Source organism: Sinocyclocheilus anshuiensis, unplaced genomic scaffold (genome assembly GCF_001515605.1).
Source record: "Sinocyclocheilus anshuiensis isolate Anshui unplaced genomic scaffold, SAMN03320099.WGS_v1.1 scaffold1065, whole genome shotgun sequence".
Classification (NCBI taxonomy): domain Eukaryota; kingdom Metazoa; phylum Chordata; class Actinopteri; order Cypriniformes; family Cyprinidae; genus Sinocyclocheilus; species Sinocyclocheilus anshuiensis.
Genome location: NW_015555804.1, coordinates 474,123 through 489,862, shown reverse-complemented (window position 1 = coordinate 489,862; position 15,740 = coordinate 474,123). Strand labels below are relative to the sequence as shown.

The following is a 15,740-nucleotide window of genomic DNA, read 5'->3' as shown; positions in this document are numbered from 1 at the left end:
ATGAAAGGAATAGGATTAATCAGGAGAATTTAGGAATGTGTGTGTTTTGGTTTTTAAAAAAAAAATAAAAAAAATTTAATATAAAATATAGATAAATATAAATATGTATTTATTAGTGCTCCACACTCCAGTCCAGTTGGTGGCGGTAAATGCACCAGAAGTTGGTTTGCCATCCGCCATAAAACGTTATTAGAAGAAGAAGACGACGCCTAAATGCATTAGCCTGTGACATTATAGCTGCGACGCCAATGGACAAGAATTCAAAAAATTTATAACAGGGTACCATCACATATGGGTGTGGAAGGAAATGAGGAGGCAGACCATCTGGCTAAACAGGCTCTGAAACATGCACAAATTGACATTAAAGTGTCAATGAGTAAAGCAGAAGTAAAAGGGTTAATTGCAAATGAAATAAGAAAGAAATGGCAGAAGGAGTGGGATAGTGGAACAAAAGGTAGACACTTTCATCATGTTCAAGAGAAAGTAGGTCAAGAAAGAAGAAAGTTTGGCAACAGGAAAGAAGACGTTTTAATGTCAAGAATGCGTATTGGACATTGTCTGTTAAATCAGTGTCTGTATAGAATGGGGAAGCATGAAACTGGAAAGTGTGACAAATGTGGTCATGCAGAATCAGTAGAACATGTACTTATAGAGTGTGTTGCATATGAAGGAGCAAGATTTCAACTAATTCAAGCTTTAGGATCATTCGGAATAAATAATTTGTCACTTCAGGTTCTGTTAGGAAATGGCCCAAAGCAATCAAGAATATTTCATGAATTAATTATTTTCTTAAAAGAAACAAGACTGATCAATAGAATTTAGGATACAGTTGTAGTAAATAAAGCGGGAATAATTGGCGTTGTATTTTTGTTTTGTTTTTTGTTTTTGGCTATAGTTCTCAAACTTCCAATCATTATGCGCTCCACACTCCTATCCAGTAGGTGGCGGGAATGCACCATTTAAGTTGGTTTGCCAACCGCCATTAAATTTAAAAGAAGAAGAAGATTATAGCTGCGACGTCCATTGTGAACGGTGTTGGGAAAATATTCAGTGACACGAAAAACAGGTTGGACAGCTATTTATTTTTTTAGAAAAAAAAATGTTTTGGTGAACATTCTGTTTAATTGAGGGTTTTTCTGATTTTTTGGTTAAACTGAATGGCATGTTAGAGCTCTTTCGTTACATTGGCATTGATGTCTATCTCTGATACGCAATGGAGTGTTTACGTTGTTTTGTAACTGCACCGTCATTATGCAGCATATCTTACTGTAAATGGTCATTTGTAATGTTTAGTGTAGATAAGACTCAAAACACGCATTTGAGCCTTATATTAGCACATATTAGCAGGTGATGGCAGACCTTGGACTGAAGGAGGGGAACAGGGTGCTGCTGATATGGACTCAGCCATCATCTCCCACTGCACTGAAGGAGTTTGCTGAAAGCATTGGCACTGTTGTTGATAACCAGAGTCTGGTGTCTTTGGAGAACATGGAGAGACTGCAATTGTGTAAGTACAGAGGTATATTAGTTTAATACTTTCAAGTCTTGGTCTGAGTTAAAGAATTGAAGGAGTCATTCACCCCAAAATATATGTCTGTGTTAGCTTTTCATGCAGCTTCTAGTTATGACTGGGTTCTCTCAGGCCTGCTGACCGACAGCTCACCAATCCACAGTTCAGAAATGCTGGCTGAGATTGCCAGAGTGATGAAACCTGGTGGCAAACTTGTGCTAGAAGAGCCGGTGACAGGTATCTGAATCAAAACGGCGCAGTCTCTGCAACATTCTCATTCTCAAGTGAAATGAATCCGTGCTAATGGTTCCCATTATAACATTTTTCTTAGGTTCTGAGGATAATAGTGTGAGAACCGCTGGGAAACTGATGTCAGCTCTTAAACTGTCTGGATTAGTATCTGTTACTGAGGTCAGTATTCAGTGATTTTTTTAAGTTGATTCAGTGTAGGGCTGGGTGATATCGTTCAAATATCATTTTTTTCAGCCATCATCTCCCACTGCACTGAAGGAGTTTGCTGAAAGCATTGGCACTGTTGTTGATAACCAGAGTCTGGTGTCTTTGGAGAACATGGAGAGACTGCAATTGTGTAAGTACAGAGGTATATTAGTTTAATACTTTCAAGTCTTGGTCTGAGTTAAAGAATTGAAGGAGTCATTCACCCCAAAATATATGTCTGTGTTAGCTTTTCATGCAGCTTCTAGTTATGACTGGGTTCTCTCAGGCCTGCTGACCGACAGCTCACCAATCCACAGTTCAGAAATGCTGGCTGAGATTGCCAGAGTGATGAAACCTGGTGGCAAACTTGTGCTAGAAGAGCCGGTGACAGGTATCTGAATCAAAACGGCGCAGTCTCTGCAACATTCTCATTCTCAAGTGAAATGAATCCGTGCTAATGGTTCCCATTATAACATTTTTCTTAGGTTCTGAGGATAATAGTGTGAGAACCGCTGGGAAACTGATGTCAGCTCTTAAACTGTCTGGATTAGTATCTGTTACTGAGGTCAGCATTCAGTGATTTTTTTTAAGTTGATTCAGTGTAGGGCTGGGTGATATCGTTAAAATATCGTTTTTTTAGCCATTTGAAATTAATATTTGTTTTATTATTAATATAGTATTTATAATAAAATAGAATAATTATTGTTGTTGTAGTTGATAATAGTTTATTTTAATAAAATATAACATATAACATGTAACTGTAATAATGATCATTTAAAAATTCACATTGACAAACTGTTGAATCAAGTTTTGAAAATCATCATTATTAATTCACTGATGTCTATTTATTATTAATAATAATGTTCATTATTATAATAAAAATATAATAATTGTAATATTTATAATTTCAAAAAGACTGAAAAAAAATGCTTCGCATGATCTGACTGATGCAAACAAATTTTTCACAGGTAAAGACGGAGTCACTGAGCCCAGAAGCAGCTGCAGCACTGAGAGAATGCACAGGGTTCCAGGGAAACACACTTTTAAGGGTGCGATTGTCAGCATCCAAACCTAACTTTGAGGTCGGATCCTCGACGCAACTGAAACTTTCCTTTGGCAAGAAAACCACTACAACAGGTCTGTGGTATTTAAGCACTGACACATTAAATGTAACGTAAGTTCATAAGTTTTCATCTCACAGTTCTGACCTTTTCCCCCACAATTCTGAGTTTACTGTATATTGCATCATATCACTTTAATCTAAAGAATTAAGTAAAAAAAACAAGTAAATTTTTTTATTCCGTGGTGGGATTCCGTGCAAGATGTAAACTCACAATTATGAGAAAAAAGTCAAATGTGAGATGTAAACTCAGTTACGAGTTTGTAACTTCCAGTTTCACTAATTGTGAGATAAAAGGTCACAATTACCTTTATTTATTTGTTTATTTTATTTTGTGACACATCAAATAAAAATGGACAAATCAATAAGTCCACAACACTTGTTTTCTGCAGAGAAACTAGCTCTTGATCCAAGCACCGCACAAAAGTGGACTCTATCAGCCAATGATATGGACGATGATGATGTGGGATGTAAAGATTGGCTTTGGCATCTGCCAATCTTGTGTCTTTTGTGTATCACCCACCACATTGTTCTACTCCGCTCTCTAGGATTTGGTAGATTCAGATGCACTTTTGGATGCTGATGATCTGAAAAAGCCTGACCCTTCCTCCCTCGAGGCTTCCTGTGGAGAAGACTCCAAAAAGAAAAAGGCCTGCAAAAATTGGTGATTACCTTAAATTAAAGAACATATAAAGGTGTAAACAATGTATCCCTAACTAACGCCAATGTTCTTGGTCGTAGCACTTGTGGTGTTGCTGAGGAATTGGAAAATGAGAGTAATGCCACTCAGAAAGCCAGCCAGCCCAAATCAGCCTGTGGAAGTGTATGTATTTCTATGATCAAATTATTACTGTATTTGTTTAAATTATGACTTTAAGGTTTTGTATAAATTGACAGCTGACATATTTTTCCTCTTTAGTGTTATCTGGGTGATGCCTTCCGATGTGCCAGCTGTCCATATTTAGGCATGCCTGCCTTCAAACCTGGGGAGAAGGTTCTGTTGGCCAACGCTGATATAGCTGATGCATAGACATTCACTTTTGACACATTAATACGTTCCGTTATCATTCTGCAACATTGAGGCCCAGATTACATTTCCATCTGTGTAATCAACAGGGATGCAGTTCACAGTGTCATTTGAAAATTGAATGCACTAAAGTTACCCGTACAATAAATACATGACAAAAACTGAAAAGGTTACGCACTGTTTGGTTTTAAATGTATCTTTTCAATCAGATTTTTTGCCTTTGTCAGATAGCGTCCAGAGATATCACTGAAATGTTCAAAATATAAATAAATAGCTGCATTATATTATCTCATCCTTATGTATAAGAACGGAATCTCCACTTTGAGTGTAATTTGTTTTATTTGAAAAGCAGTTGCTCATGTATTTTGCCTTCTGTATAGAATAACATTATTTTAAGCCAAAATCAAATGCTTAATAAAATTGGTTAAAATAATACATGGACTTTTGCCTCATTTTTTATACTGCAAGACAACATTTTATATCAGCATCATGAGACTTGTGTAGCAACATACAGTTTGATCTATCATATAGTATATGAAATCAGAATTAATCTGATCGGATGAATTTAGATGCATTATAACACATCTGATTGATTAGATAAGTTACTTAAGCTTCTTATAGGGAGGAGGAAAACAGTTACAAGCTCATGTAAGAAGTTCACAGTCACTAAAACTCTTTGGATAAGCATTGTCTTGGGGAAAAAATGTAAACAACTGATGGCCTAGTTTATTTGAGTCTTGTCAAGGTTCAGTGATAGAGAAGTCCATTTTAATATCACCAGTATGAGGTTCAAAGGTTAAATTATAGGAAAGATCTTCCCTTCCATCCCCAGAAGTTTCCCTGGCGGATCTAAAGAAAAACACTCCTTGTTTCCGGTGTGGGTTCCATTCACAAGCTCCCTGTGAAATGAGAAAAGGCAATTAAGGTGAAGAGGTCAAGAGAGTGACACGATTATTACAATCTTATCTGAATTTCAATTTCAGCTTCATTGAGGAAGATTTATGAAGACTGACATTTCATCCGAATGCAGATACTGTTTGTACAGTAAACAAGATCATTTTTTAGCAAATACCTCTTCGCTGACTGGTTTGGTTAGGCCCATGCTTACAGTGATGTCCTCAGTCAGCTGATACTCCATCCAGAGAGCGACACCATGACAGCGTCCTCTCCTGAAACATCATCAGAGTATCATTCAAGAGCAACCTAGCATCATCTATACAATATCTATTAGAAGTGTAGATTTCGTTTTTTTGTTTTCAAGTAATTAATACTTTTATTCAGCAAGGACACATTAAATTGAACAAAAGTGAAAGTAAAAACAATACTGTCACAAAAAATTGTATTTCAAATAAATGCTTTTTTTTTTACTTTCTACACTGTTTTCAATATTGATAATAAGACATAATAAAGACATGATCATTTTTCTTGAGCAGTATATTAGCATATTAGAATGATTTCTGAAAAAGCATGTGACTGACACTGAAGAATTCAGTTTTGACACCACAGAAAAAATGCAATATAAAATATATATATATATATATAACATTTATATCGTAATAATACACAATATTCAGAATATTACTTTTTACTGTATTTTTGATCAGATAAATGCAGCTCTGGTGAGCCTAAGCGACTTCTTTAAAAAATCTTCCTGACCCCCAACTTTTGAACATTATTTTAATAATAATATATAAGTTTATAATATATAGTTTATAATAATTATTAATTTCTATTTTAGCATTTTAAAATTCATGCTAAAACAGAAATTGAATTTTTACGACTTATAAATGAATACATACATATTTGTAATAATATAATAATTCCATTATAAACACCATTATAAATATTTTATAATTTAGTATAATATTGTATTATGTTTAATGCAATATAATAATTATAGTATGCTATTATAATATGTTCATATTACCCTGTGATTGGCACAGTTCCATCACTGTTAACTGGCTGTTCAGGAACGCATTGCGTAAAGTCAAATGTCAGAACTGGACGTGGTTTTGTCAGAGCATGACATGGGTATTCCCACAGTGGATGCGGCTCTGCCTCCAAGGATTCACGGTAATCCAAAGATCGCTGTGGGTGGAGTTCATCACAAAAGCATATTAATCAACTGCATTCAAATTTCACGCAAATTGCTTATTCATAACAGGATTTCAGACAAAAACCTGTTACCCGTTCTTACCTGAATCATCTCATCCATTGGGCTGACGTCAAAGCCCTCACAAGTACCGCAAGGAGCTCGGATTCGCCACAGATCCTGATTCAAGATTCACAAATGTATTATACAGAAGTCAGTCAGTCTGTAAATATATAATACAGAATATATATCCAACAACAATTATCCAAAAGAAATAATGTACTCGAAATTCAACAGCGACTATGTAAAGCGTGGCAGCACGGGGCAGGATGGTGGCACTGGGATGGAGCAGCTGCGCCACAGCAGTGCGGCAATACCAGAAAAACAGAGAGTGCCACGGCAGAAGACTGGTGCTAAAGTACGGCTCTCCCATCAATACTGAAATCTGAAGGGTAAAAAATATAAGGTCACTATATATGTACAAGTACACTAGATATACACAACCGTTTAAAAGTTTGAATGTTTTCTATTTTTCATTTCTTATTGATTGATTATTGAAAACAGCTGCGCTGCTTAATATTTTTGTGGAAACTGTGATATATTTTTTTCAGGATTCTTTGATAAATAGAAAGTTCAAAAGCACAGCATTTATTTGCAACGGAAATCTTTTGTAAAATTATCAATTAAATAATAAATTACCTTGCTGACCCCAAACTTTTGAATGGGGGTGTATTTAAATTGTTGTTGTAGTAATTTCAGATTGTGCAGAGTCTTTGAAACTCTACAAATGCTTGTAAAGTATATACAGAGGGCATCACGGTCTATGCAGATTCAGTTTAGTTTGTACCTGATTTCCTTCTAAATCAGCTAATGAGAGCTGCTCAGGTCGTATTCCCAGCAGCTGTACTCCATGCTTCAGTGAGTTAGTATGCAGCACCTGTGAGCAGGAGATAAAACTTTTCATTACCAACCAATCCTGTCTGAACTCATGTAGGTAATTATTTTTAGATTCAAAATCTCACCTGCTCGATCACTTGTTTCGCCATTCCAGAGCTTTCCAAACTGAACACCTGAAAAGACAGAAAGAGACAGAAAGAAAGATTCATATACAGTATGTTCTGTTCCAAAACCTAGTGAGCTGCCTACCTAGACAGTTTTTTTTATTAATTGTATTGCCTCCTAGGATACCTTATTTTGGATAAATTTTAAGGGAACGCAGCATTTATCCTTCACAGAAAAAAATTAATCAAAGACAACAGATAAGGCAAGAAAAATGTCAGTTATTCATTCAATACTTAAAAGTATTGATATAAATAGTTCAGTTTAACTCAAAACAGATTATTTGCCCAATATTGCAATTTTAAGTAGTGTAGTACACAGGCTGCTTATAATTTATTTAAATTTATGACTTACTTGCTAAAAATAGTTTATTTTCATTTAAACATGCTAACATTAAACGCTACTGAAATCGAGTGCATAGAGTTGCATATAATTTACTTAAAACTTTCCATGAAGCTTAGGATGCTGCCTCAGAAGGCAGCTGTCTGTGTAGGGAGAACGGAGCTCGCTAATTTGTGAACCTTCTGACTCTGAAAAAAAAAGGCCTTCTCACCTTTTTAGACCCAAGTAGATGAGCAAAAATGGGTAACAGGCTCCCATCACTGACAGACAAACACACACTGTCTGGTTTCAGAATCTGCAAGCAGACATGAAACGCACTCAATTTTGAGCCATTGCCAGTCAACAGAATGCAGCGCTTCAAGCTCACATGTAAATCAACAGTTAACTTACACTGCGTAATGCGTTCACATAACTCTCAGTCCTCTGTTCGTCATTCAGTTCCCCGAAGCGAGGCCTCGTCCAGACCAGGTGGGCCTGACAGGTGCAGCATGGCCGAAACGTTGCCACTTTGACATCATTTTGTACACTATAAGACAGATTGTCAAAAATATAATATTGTCTTCCTCAGAGACTCTTTAAGTTCTGTCTTGGTTAAAGTTTAGAACTTGTTATCATGCCTAAACACTGCTCAAAATCACCTTACCTGTGCGTAAGGCCGTACCAGAGACTGTAGTCATCATGGGAGCCGATTAAATTCAGCTCTTCTCCTTCTGACACATTCTTCTCTGCAGGCAGGAAGTAGACACTCTGCATCCAGTGATCCCTCCACTGCACATCACATGATGAAAAATAATCAAACATATTTATATATCAGACCAAAGAAAGTTTATTTTCATTAAGGGTTCGTATTAGAGGAACCTCTTGCAAAGACATTCAGCCCAAAATGTTTATATTATTGTTCACTAATATTTTCATTTTTTTAAATCATTATATTGAATAAAATTAAACCCTTTTTAGGAACATTATTTAATTTGATTTTATTTTGCATTGTGACACAATTAAAAAACTAAAGTCAAGAAAGAACATTAATATTCATTAACTCTTTGTATTGCTAAAAATATATTTTTTCATTTACAAAAATATGTTTTAATACTATAATGAAAATAAATGCATTGCAATATTAATGAAAAGTATTTATAAATCAATATTCTTGTCATTATATATGCAGGGAAAACCTAATTTTGTGTATTACAGTAAAAGATCTCATAAGAATTATTAATGACAATAATGAGATTTACAAACAATATTCAAAACAATTCAAATACAAAATTAACATTTATAGATTTGGGTGGTGTGCTTTAATTTTCATGAAAATAATGTAAATAATGGGACTAAATATAAGCTTCTTTTCTATGCAAAATATAATTTCTTCATTTTTTACTTTGAATTATTTTGGGGTGAAAGATTACTTGGACATATTTTTGATATTCATTCACAAATATTAGTGGCTAAGCACCAGTACATACAGGGTAAGTATGAGGATCTGAGTAGTTCCAACTGGGGGTCATAGTGCACACAATGCTGCCATCAGGGTCCATGTCGATGTCCCACCAGGATAAGACCACCTGTGCTCTCCCGCTGGTCTGTGCTTTGAACTGTGCCGTGTAGGACTGAGCAGCGCTGCTAACCTGTTTGCTGAAATCCACCCTAGAGTGGAAGAATAGATGAGTTACACAGAAAAAAAAATGACCCCATTTTAATCCAGACAGCTAAATTACATCCAGACTTGTACCTGAACATGGTGCAGATGGGCCCGAGGGGAGTGAAAGACTCTGGTGGCACCTGGCTAAGCTGGATATCACAGACAGAGGGCGCTCCTGCACACTTCACCACAGCAGGAGGGGGCAGCAGTTTGTTCCCATCCACCTCTATGGGTTGGAGCTGTGACCATTTCCACAGCATATCTGACTCCACCAGCTGGGCATAGACCGTGGCACGATGTGGCACAGCTTCACAATCTGCCTGTGCCAGTGAGAGCAACTCCATTAAACACTTAAAAGATGCAGCAAAAAGTTAAACTGCAATTTACAACTGTACGTACCTGGACGAGGTGCATGTGTGCATGTTCATAGCTGGGCAATGCTCCTTCACCGATCAGCTCTGTGTCAAACAGCTCCGTGACAAGGATGTTAGCTCGTTCTTGCATGTCTCCATCTACAGATACAAATACATTTATATTTGCAAGAATGCAATGCAAGGTGATACAGTTGATGGTGTTCATTACAATATTTACAATATGGCACAAATTCAAGTTGATTTTGTCTATCTATCTATCCACTTATCTTTTTTATAACTTCACACATATATAATATGTATATAATTAAATATGTATAATAATATTATTTATTATTATTAATATATAACATGAAATAAAATGGAATTGTAAAATATTAAAATTATATGTATATAATTTGAATATTTTTAATTATCATTAATTTAATTAAAATATGTATAATGTTTTTAAATATAAAACCTAACAAATTAAAATATTATGATATGTATATATATATATATATATATATATATATATATATAAATACACATATATAATTAATATATATACACATACATATAGTTTATTAATATATTGTCTATAAAATGTCATATTATTTAATATACAAACTATTAAAATAAAAAGTATATTATAAATCTTTAGACTATATGTATATAATTTTACTATTTTATAATATTCAAACATTTCATAAAAAAATATAATTTATAATATTGACTATGGTTGCCGCACAGGCAATTTACAACTGTACGTACCTGGACGAGGTGCATGTGTGCATGTTCATAGCTGGGCAATGCTCCTTCACCGATCAGCTCTGTGTCAAACAGCTCCGTGACAAGGATGTTAGCTCGTTCTTGCATGTCTCCATCTACAGATACAAATACATTTATATTTGCAAGAATGCAATGCAAGGTGATACAGTTGATGGTGTTCATTACAATATTTACAATATGGCACAAATTCAAGTTGATTTTGTCTATCTATCTATCCACTTATCTTTTTTATAACTTCACACATATATAATATGTATATAATTAAATATGTATAATAATATTATTTATTATTATTAATATATAACATGAAATAAAATGGAATTGTAAAATATTAAAATTATATGTATATAATTTGAATATTTTTAATTATCATTAATTTAATTAAAATATGTATAATGTTTTTAAATATAAAACCTAACAAATTAAAATATTATGATATGTATATATATATATATATATATATATATATATATATAAATACACATATATAATTAATATATATACACATACATATAGTTTATTAATATATTGTCTATAAAATGTCATATTATTTAATATACAAACTATTAAAATAAAAAGTATATTATAAATCTTTAGACTATATGTATATAATTTTACTATTTTATAATATTCAAACATTTCATAAAAAAATATAATTTATAATATTGACTATGGTTGCCGCACAGTGATAGACACAGTAGGTAGTTATACAATATATTATCATATATTTTAAAATGGCTGGAAAGATGTACTGACCAATCAACATTCAGGACTGTAATTATCAGTTGTATAGTTACTACTATATGAAAGCAATGCATTGAACCCATCTGATCTACCTGTATAATAAGCATATTGGTGGTTGTCTAACCTGGTCCAACTGTAACCTCTGTGGAGTGTTTGTTGATGACCTTGATTTTATCTGAGAAGCCGTTCCTCTCCACGATGCAAGTGGCAGCCGTTGCCATGGGTTTAAACACCTGTATGGGATTCATATATTTGTCTTCATTCAAATTTCTTATTACTCAAAATTCAATACATGAGCATTAGTGAGCACCTCTATAGCATAGCAATAATCGGCTCCAGCCGTCACAGCCATCATGGAGAGCAAACCCGTCCCAGTGCCGATGTCCAGGACCACCACCCGTTCACCGCGTGCCTTTACTCTGCTCACCGCTGCTCGAATGCCCTGGTAGTATTTCTCATTCTTTATTACACAAAGCATAAAGATCAAAGATTAGCAACATATCAGCTACTCTGTGTTTAAAACTAGGTGATTTTCAGTCCATATGCTTTGGAAAACTAATTTGACAACTAATCTTAAAGGGATAGTTCACCCAAGAATTAAACATTCTATCATCATTTATTCATTCCGATTTTCTTTTTTACATGAAACTTAAAATAACTTATTTTGCAAATTGCCTTTCATCATAGGAGATAGACTTGTTTTAGAACCATTATTTTGGTTTCCAGCATTTCTATGCTATGTCGTGTATGAATGTGTCCAGCAACAATACTCACTCTGTCTTTATCATGGAGCATATCTGCATAGCAGGACCTGGGAAAGACACACCAACTATTATCATCAGGATATGCCCAGATAATTTACCCCGTCCCATGACAGGATATCACATGACTACAATTCGATTAAGTGTAACTGATAATCTAGCACTGTTACCACAACACAGTTTCCACGTGTAAGAACAACATTAACAACAAGTCACTGTCAAGTATTTTCACCGCGTCATTTGATAAGTTTAATTTTTGAAAACAATATCATTGATGACTCCTACAGAACCAGGCAAAGATCAGTTGTTGTCGACGCATGGTGATGTTACATGAGATGGTTTACACACCTCGCAATCTCCTGATGGTAATCATACTCCTCGCTTTCCTCAACCCAATCCAGCGCTCCGGTTGTTGGATTTGCACGACCGCAAAATGTCTTCATTGTCACTTCAGTTATAAGTAAACAAAATTATTTATGAATGTATTTTGTATTATAATTCCTAGATCGTTCACAAATAGTAGATTAATCCAACATGATCTCTCCGGGCGCAGCCATGTTTTTTTCGTGAAGTCACGCCCCTAAGATCACGTGACCACTGAAGGTCGCTTCCCTTCAGCCTTTGCCAATACATTTGTGTGTTATGCGTTGTGTTAATAACACAGAAACAGATCACAAACAAGTCAAAGTTAGGATGTTAATTCAAGGTAAGTGCTTGACTTGTCCTTGTTTTTGAAATGTTGGGCCACTTTTGAATGTAGGGGCAATATTTTGTGTTGTTGAACATAATTTAGCTCTCACTTATAGTGTCTGGTTCCTTCCTCGTGGATTTGTGAAAAGATTGTAAAAACATATCATAGTTGTTCTTTATAAATTGTAAATCAGTTGTTTGAATATTAATTTTCATGGTATTTTTTTCCACCTGTATAAAAGCCTGAATATTTGACTCATTATTTTAGCTGATGGTGTTGTTGGCCCATTGATTGAGTGCATCCAAATTGATGAATACCTCTAAACATCAAACACTGAAAATAATTCCTTGATATATAATTTTTTTTAAATTATTATTATTCCTCATTTTTGTAGCCTGTTTCATTTCATGTACAGATCCACAGGTCCAATATTACCCTAACAAAAAACTACTATGGCTGAAATAATATGTCAAAATAATGTGTCATGGTCCAGTGTAGATGTACAATGGTATGTTATATTCATGTACCATTGTATTTACATTGTTGATTGTTAGTGTAATACCCTTGAATTTATGAATTTTTATGAATTGATTAATCAGTTTTATATATTTTTTTTTCTTAAAATGCATTACTTTATTGACTAATAGTCAACCACAATATACATAGTGAACCACAATATACAAGTTTTCAAGCAATTGACTGAATATCTTTGAGAATGCTATGGTAGCGTTAACTTTTTTATAAATTTACATTTAAAATTATCACCCCCAAATATTTAAAAACACAGTGAACCAGAATGTGCACTGCTTTCTCTTTTTTCTACCATACATGCTGGAGAACTAACAAGATTTTTTTAATTTATTGTATGTACATTTTGTTTGTGCACTTTGATTTGTAAGAAAGCATTTGGTGAGATCATAAATGTAAATATTATTTGGACACAGTATAATTTCAGACAAGACAGAGCAGATAACGAATAGGCGAGTCTTACTGAATAATGATGAATTAATAATTAATTTCCTGTTTACTAGGCCGGATCCAATTCAGTAGGGTTATTTCTCTGAGTGCTTCTCAAGTACATTTTGCAGTAGGCAGACAAAATTGTATGCTGGAAGAGGGCACAAGGATTTCTGTGAATATAGGGCGGTATCCTTGTGGTAAAGGTGGGGCACTCTGTTCCAGAAAATCTAGTACTGACTTCCGCACGTCTTTGGGTACATCCCCTCTTACATCCAACAGGACAGAGACATGCTCCTCACTGAAAAGACACACTTTGTAAGTCTCTTGCCATAGATTAATCAATGTATTAGAAATGAATTTAGAATATTTAGATATGCTGGGTATGCTTGGTTTGAAATCTCACCTTATATCAGGGTACTTGGTTACGAATCCGGAAATCTCCAGTATTAGCATGTTTGGGTCTTTCAAATTGATTATGTCAGCCAGTGCAAGTATCAAAGCTGTGGTATTCACCTCACCTATGGTCCCATAGATTTCCTTTAAATGTAAAAATGGCATTACATGAGTGAAATACTTAAAGTAATTTCATTTCCACAAACGTATACAGACTTGTTCTTGTGTTATTCCTAGAGGTCTGCTACCTGCAAGCCTGATAAGATCCAATAAATTGCCGGTTTTGTTCAAGTTCAAGTCAGTTTCTCATGAATAGCTTTGCTTCAGGTTTGCAATGAATGAATAATTAGGTTAGTCGTTTATGTTTTAATTTTAATTTAACTAATTTTAAGCATTTATGTTTCAGTCAAAGCTGAATCTGTGCATCTGGGTGTACTTGACGGGAGACTCCCCCCAAAAATGTATGTAAATATGCTTTCACCATGCTTTGAAGGTGGTCCTTCAGCTGCTGAGCATCCTGTTTCATTCGCTGGGCAAATTGGTTTCGCTCATCATTATTTCTGCAGACCACTCTCTTCTGCATCAGTGTATGGACATACTCAACAACAGTTAGCCATTGACATTCCTCCTTTAGCCTCTGTAGATGATGGAGATCACATGACGCAAAGGGTATTTGGGTGTCATTTGTTGGTAAAGATATTCACTCATTTTACTGTGTGGTCTATGTCATTTCTGATGCCTGATGTAAACACTAACCTGGCGACAAGGATGCCGCACCCTGTTGTAAAGTTCACAGTGACGTTCTAAAACCTCACACATATTTGGGGTTACTTCTCCCTGGTCCAGCCAGGTACGAGACAGGAGCTCCTGCAGATGAGGCTGCAACTCAAACAAGAGATGGTCCATGACTAAGCGGCATGCCTTTCTCACAGCATGGTCCAGGGCAGCCAGAGGTCCAAGTGAAATGCGAGAATACCGGTTTGAAGGGAAGGAGCACAACTGCTGCTGCAGGCTTTCTGTGGAGGTTCTAGATGTGCATTTAAATCTGAGATTTAATCTTACTGCTTACAAGCACCTCCAATGCACACAAAACTATTTAAAACACACACATTTTCAAACAAACATCACATAAATACAGACATACTGTAAAAAGATACGTGTACACCATCTCACTTGAGGATGATGCAGTTGTTGATGCAGGCCAGGAGATAATGGAGGTAGAACTTGTTACTGTTTATGGTTGAATCCCTGCGATGCTCCTTCCCAAATTCTATGATTGCATCTCGAAATCTGTTTAGATGTAATGAGAGGAAAGTACAAAATATTGTATATAATCAATAAGAGTTATGATATCCTGGTATTGCTAAACATACACACCGGCTGAGGAGGTTTTCCATCTCATAAAGACCCATTTGGATTGTCTGGTCCCGCAGAGCTTCACTTATCATCAAAGCCACCCGTGCATTTTCTTCTAGCATCTAACAACACAGACACCAGAGTAGTTCATATGTATATCAGTGCCAAAATTTTGCTTATTGTAGATTAAGTCATTGCTTTATTACCTGAGCAATGATGGTTGGAAGGCTGGTGTGATAGCAGCCTTCATGGTCAATATCTGGTTCCTGATCCCTCTGCCAGTCTGTCAGCTCCACCTCTAGAGCCTTGTGCATCCACTCTGAGACAGGCTTCTACAAACAATCAAAGTACATTTTTTTCAAGAACTTGTGTCCTGTTAATCTAGACAAGTGAATGTAAATGTTAAAAAGTTTATAGACTAAAACCCTTCCCTGGGTCTTACCCGAACTTTTTGGACATATTT

The 15,740-nt window shown here is 35.2% G+C and overlaps 3 protein-coding genes and 1 long non-coding RNA gene across 10 annotated transcripts in view; 2 read left to right on the top strand and 2 right to left on the bottom strand.

The window, feature by feature from the left end:
- The first annotated feature begins 326 nt into the window (after positions 1 to 326).
- ciapin1 (cytokine induced apoptosis inhibitor 1) lies at positions 327 to 4,901 on the top strand. 6 transcript variants are annotated; one of them, XM_016469151.1, is made up of 10 exons: positions 328 to 1,049; positions 1,340 to 1,428; positions 2,021 to 2,099; positions 2,196 to 2,339; positions 2,434 to 2,513; positions 2,917 to 3,085; positions 3,461 to 3,534; positions 3,617 to 3,732; positions 3,810 to 3,891; positions 3,988 to 4,901. In XM_016469151.1, the coding sequence occupies exons 2-10, from the start codon at positions 1,351 to 1,353 to the stop codon at positions 4,096 to 4,098; spliced, it is 933 nt and encodes a 310-aa protein (XP_016324637.1). In that variant the 5' UTR covers positions 328 to 1,049; positions 1,340 to 1,350; the 3' UTR covers positions 4,099 to 4,901. The 6 variants fall into 6 exon arrangements, with proteins under 6 accessions (XP_016324638.1, XP_016324637.1, XP_016324635.1 ...); XM_016469149.1 differs by having other exon boundaries at positions 328 to 1,066; positions 1,345 to 1,428; XM_016469147.1 differs by having other exon boundaries at positions 328 to 1,066; positions 1,294 to 1,428.
- On the bottom strand, positions 4,819 to 12,463 carry prmt7 (protein arginine methyltransferase 7). Of its 2 annotated transcripts, XM_016469145.1 has the most exons (17): positions 12,226 to 12,463; positions 11,891 to 11,927; positions 11,427 to 11,576; positions 11,241 to 11,349; positions 10,355 to 10,467; positions 9,321 to 9,550; positions 9,055 to 9,235; positions 8,232 to 8,356; positions 7,979 to 8,114; positions 7,800 to 7,883; positions 7,210 to 7,257; positions 7,035 to 7,124; positions 6,471 to 6,632; positions 6,293 to 6,367; positions 6,023 to 6,183; positions 5,168 to 5,264; positions 4,819 to 4,994 (listed from the first exon to the last, which is right to left on the bottom strand). In XM_016469145.1, exons 1-17 carry the CDS (start codon positions 12,318 to 12,320, stop codon positions 4,836 to 4,838), a joined length of 2,052 nt encoding a protein of 683 aa, XP_016324631.1. In that variant the 5' UTR covers positions 12,321 to 12,463; the 3' UTR covers positions 4,819 to 4,835. The 2 variants fall into 2 exon arrangements, with proteins under 2 accessions (XP_016324631.1, XP_016324630.1); XM_016469144.1 differs by lacking the exons at positions 10,355 to 10,467; positions 11,241 to 11,349; positions 11,427 to 11,576; positions 11,891 to 11,927; positions 12,226 to 12,463 and adding an exon at positions 9,630 to 9,738.
- A 56-nt stretch (positions 12,464 to 12,519) lies between these two features.
- Positions 12,520 to 15,740, top strand: part of LOC107674979 (uncharacterized) — a 24,107-nt gene continuing 20,886 nt past the window's right edge. Inside the window, exon 1 of the long non-coding RNA XR_001632566.1 lies at positions 12,520 to 12,583. This is a non-coding gene — a long non-coding RNA (uncharacterized LOC107674979). The remainder of the gene's footprint in view (positions 12,584 to 15,740) is intronic.
- The window catches only part of LOC107674978 (exocyst complex component 3-like protein), a 9,349-nt gene continuing 7,162 nt past the window's right edge, over positions 13,554 to 15,740 (bottom strand). Inside the window, exons 10-13 of the mRNA XM_016469153.1 lie at positions 14,678 to 14,948; positions 14,403 to 14,558; positions 13,932 to 14,065; positions 13,554 to 13,826 (exon numbers count right to left, since the gene is read on the bottom strand). Coding sequence (XP_016324639.1) covers positions 13,640 to 13,826; positions 13,932 to 14,065; positions 14,403 to 14,558; positions 14,678 to 14,948 — 748 coding nt within the window. The 3' untranslated portion in view covers positions 13,554 to 13,639. The remainder of the gene's footprint in view (positions 13,827 to 13,931; positions 14,066 to 14,402; positions 14,559 to 14,677; positions 14,949 to 15,740) is intronic.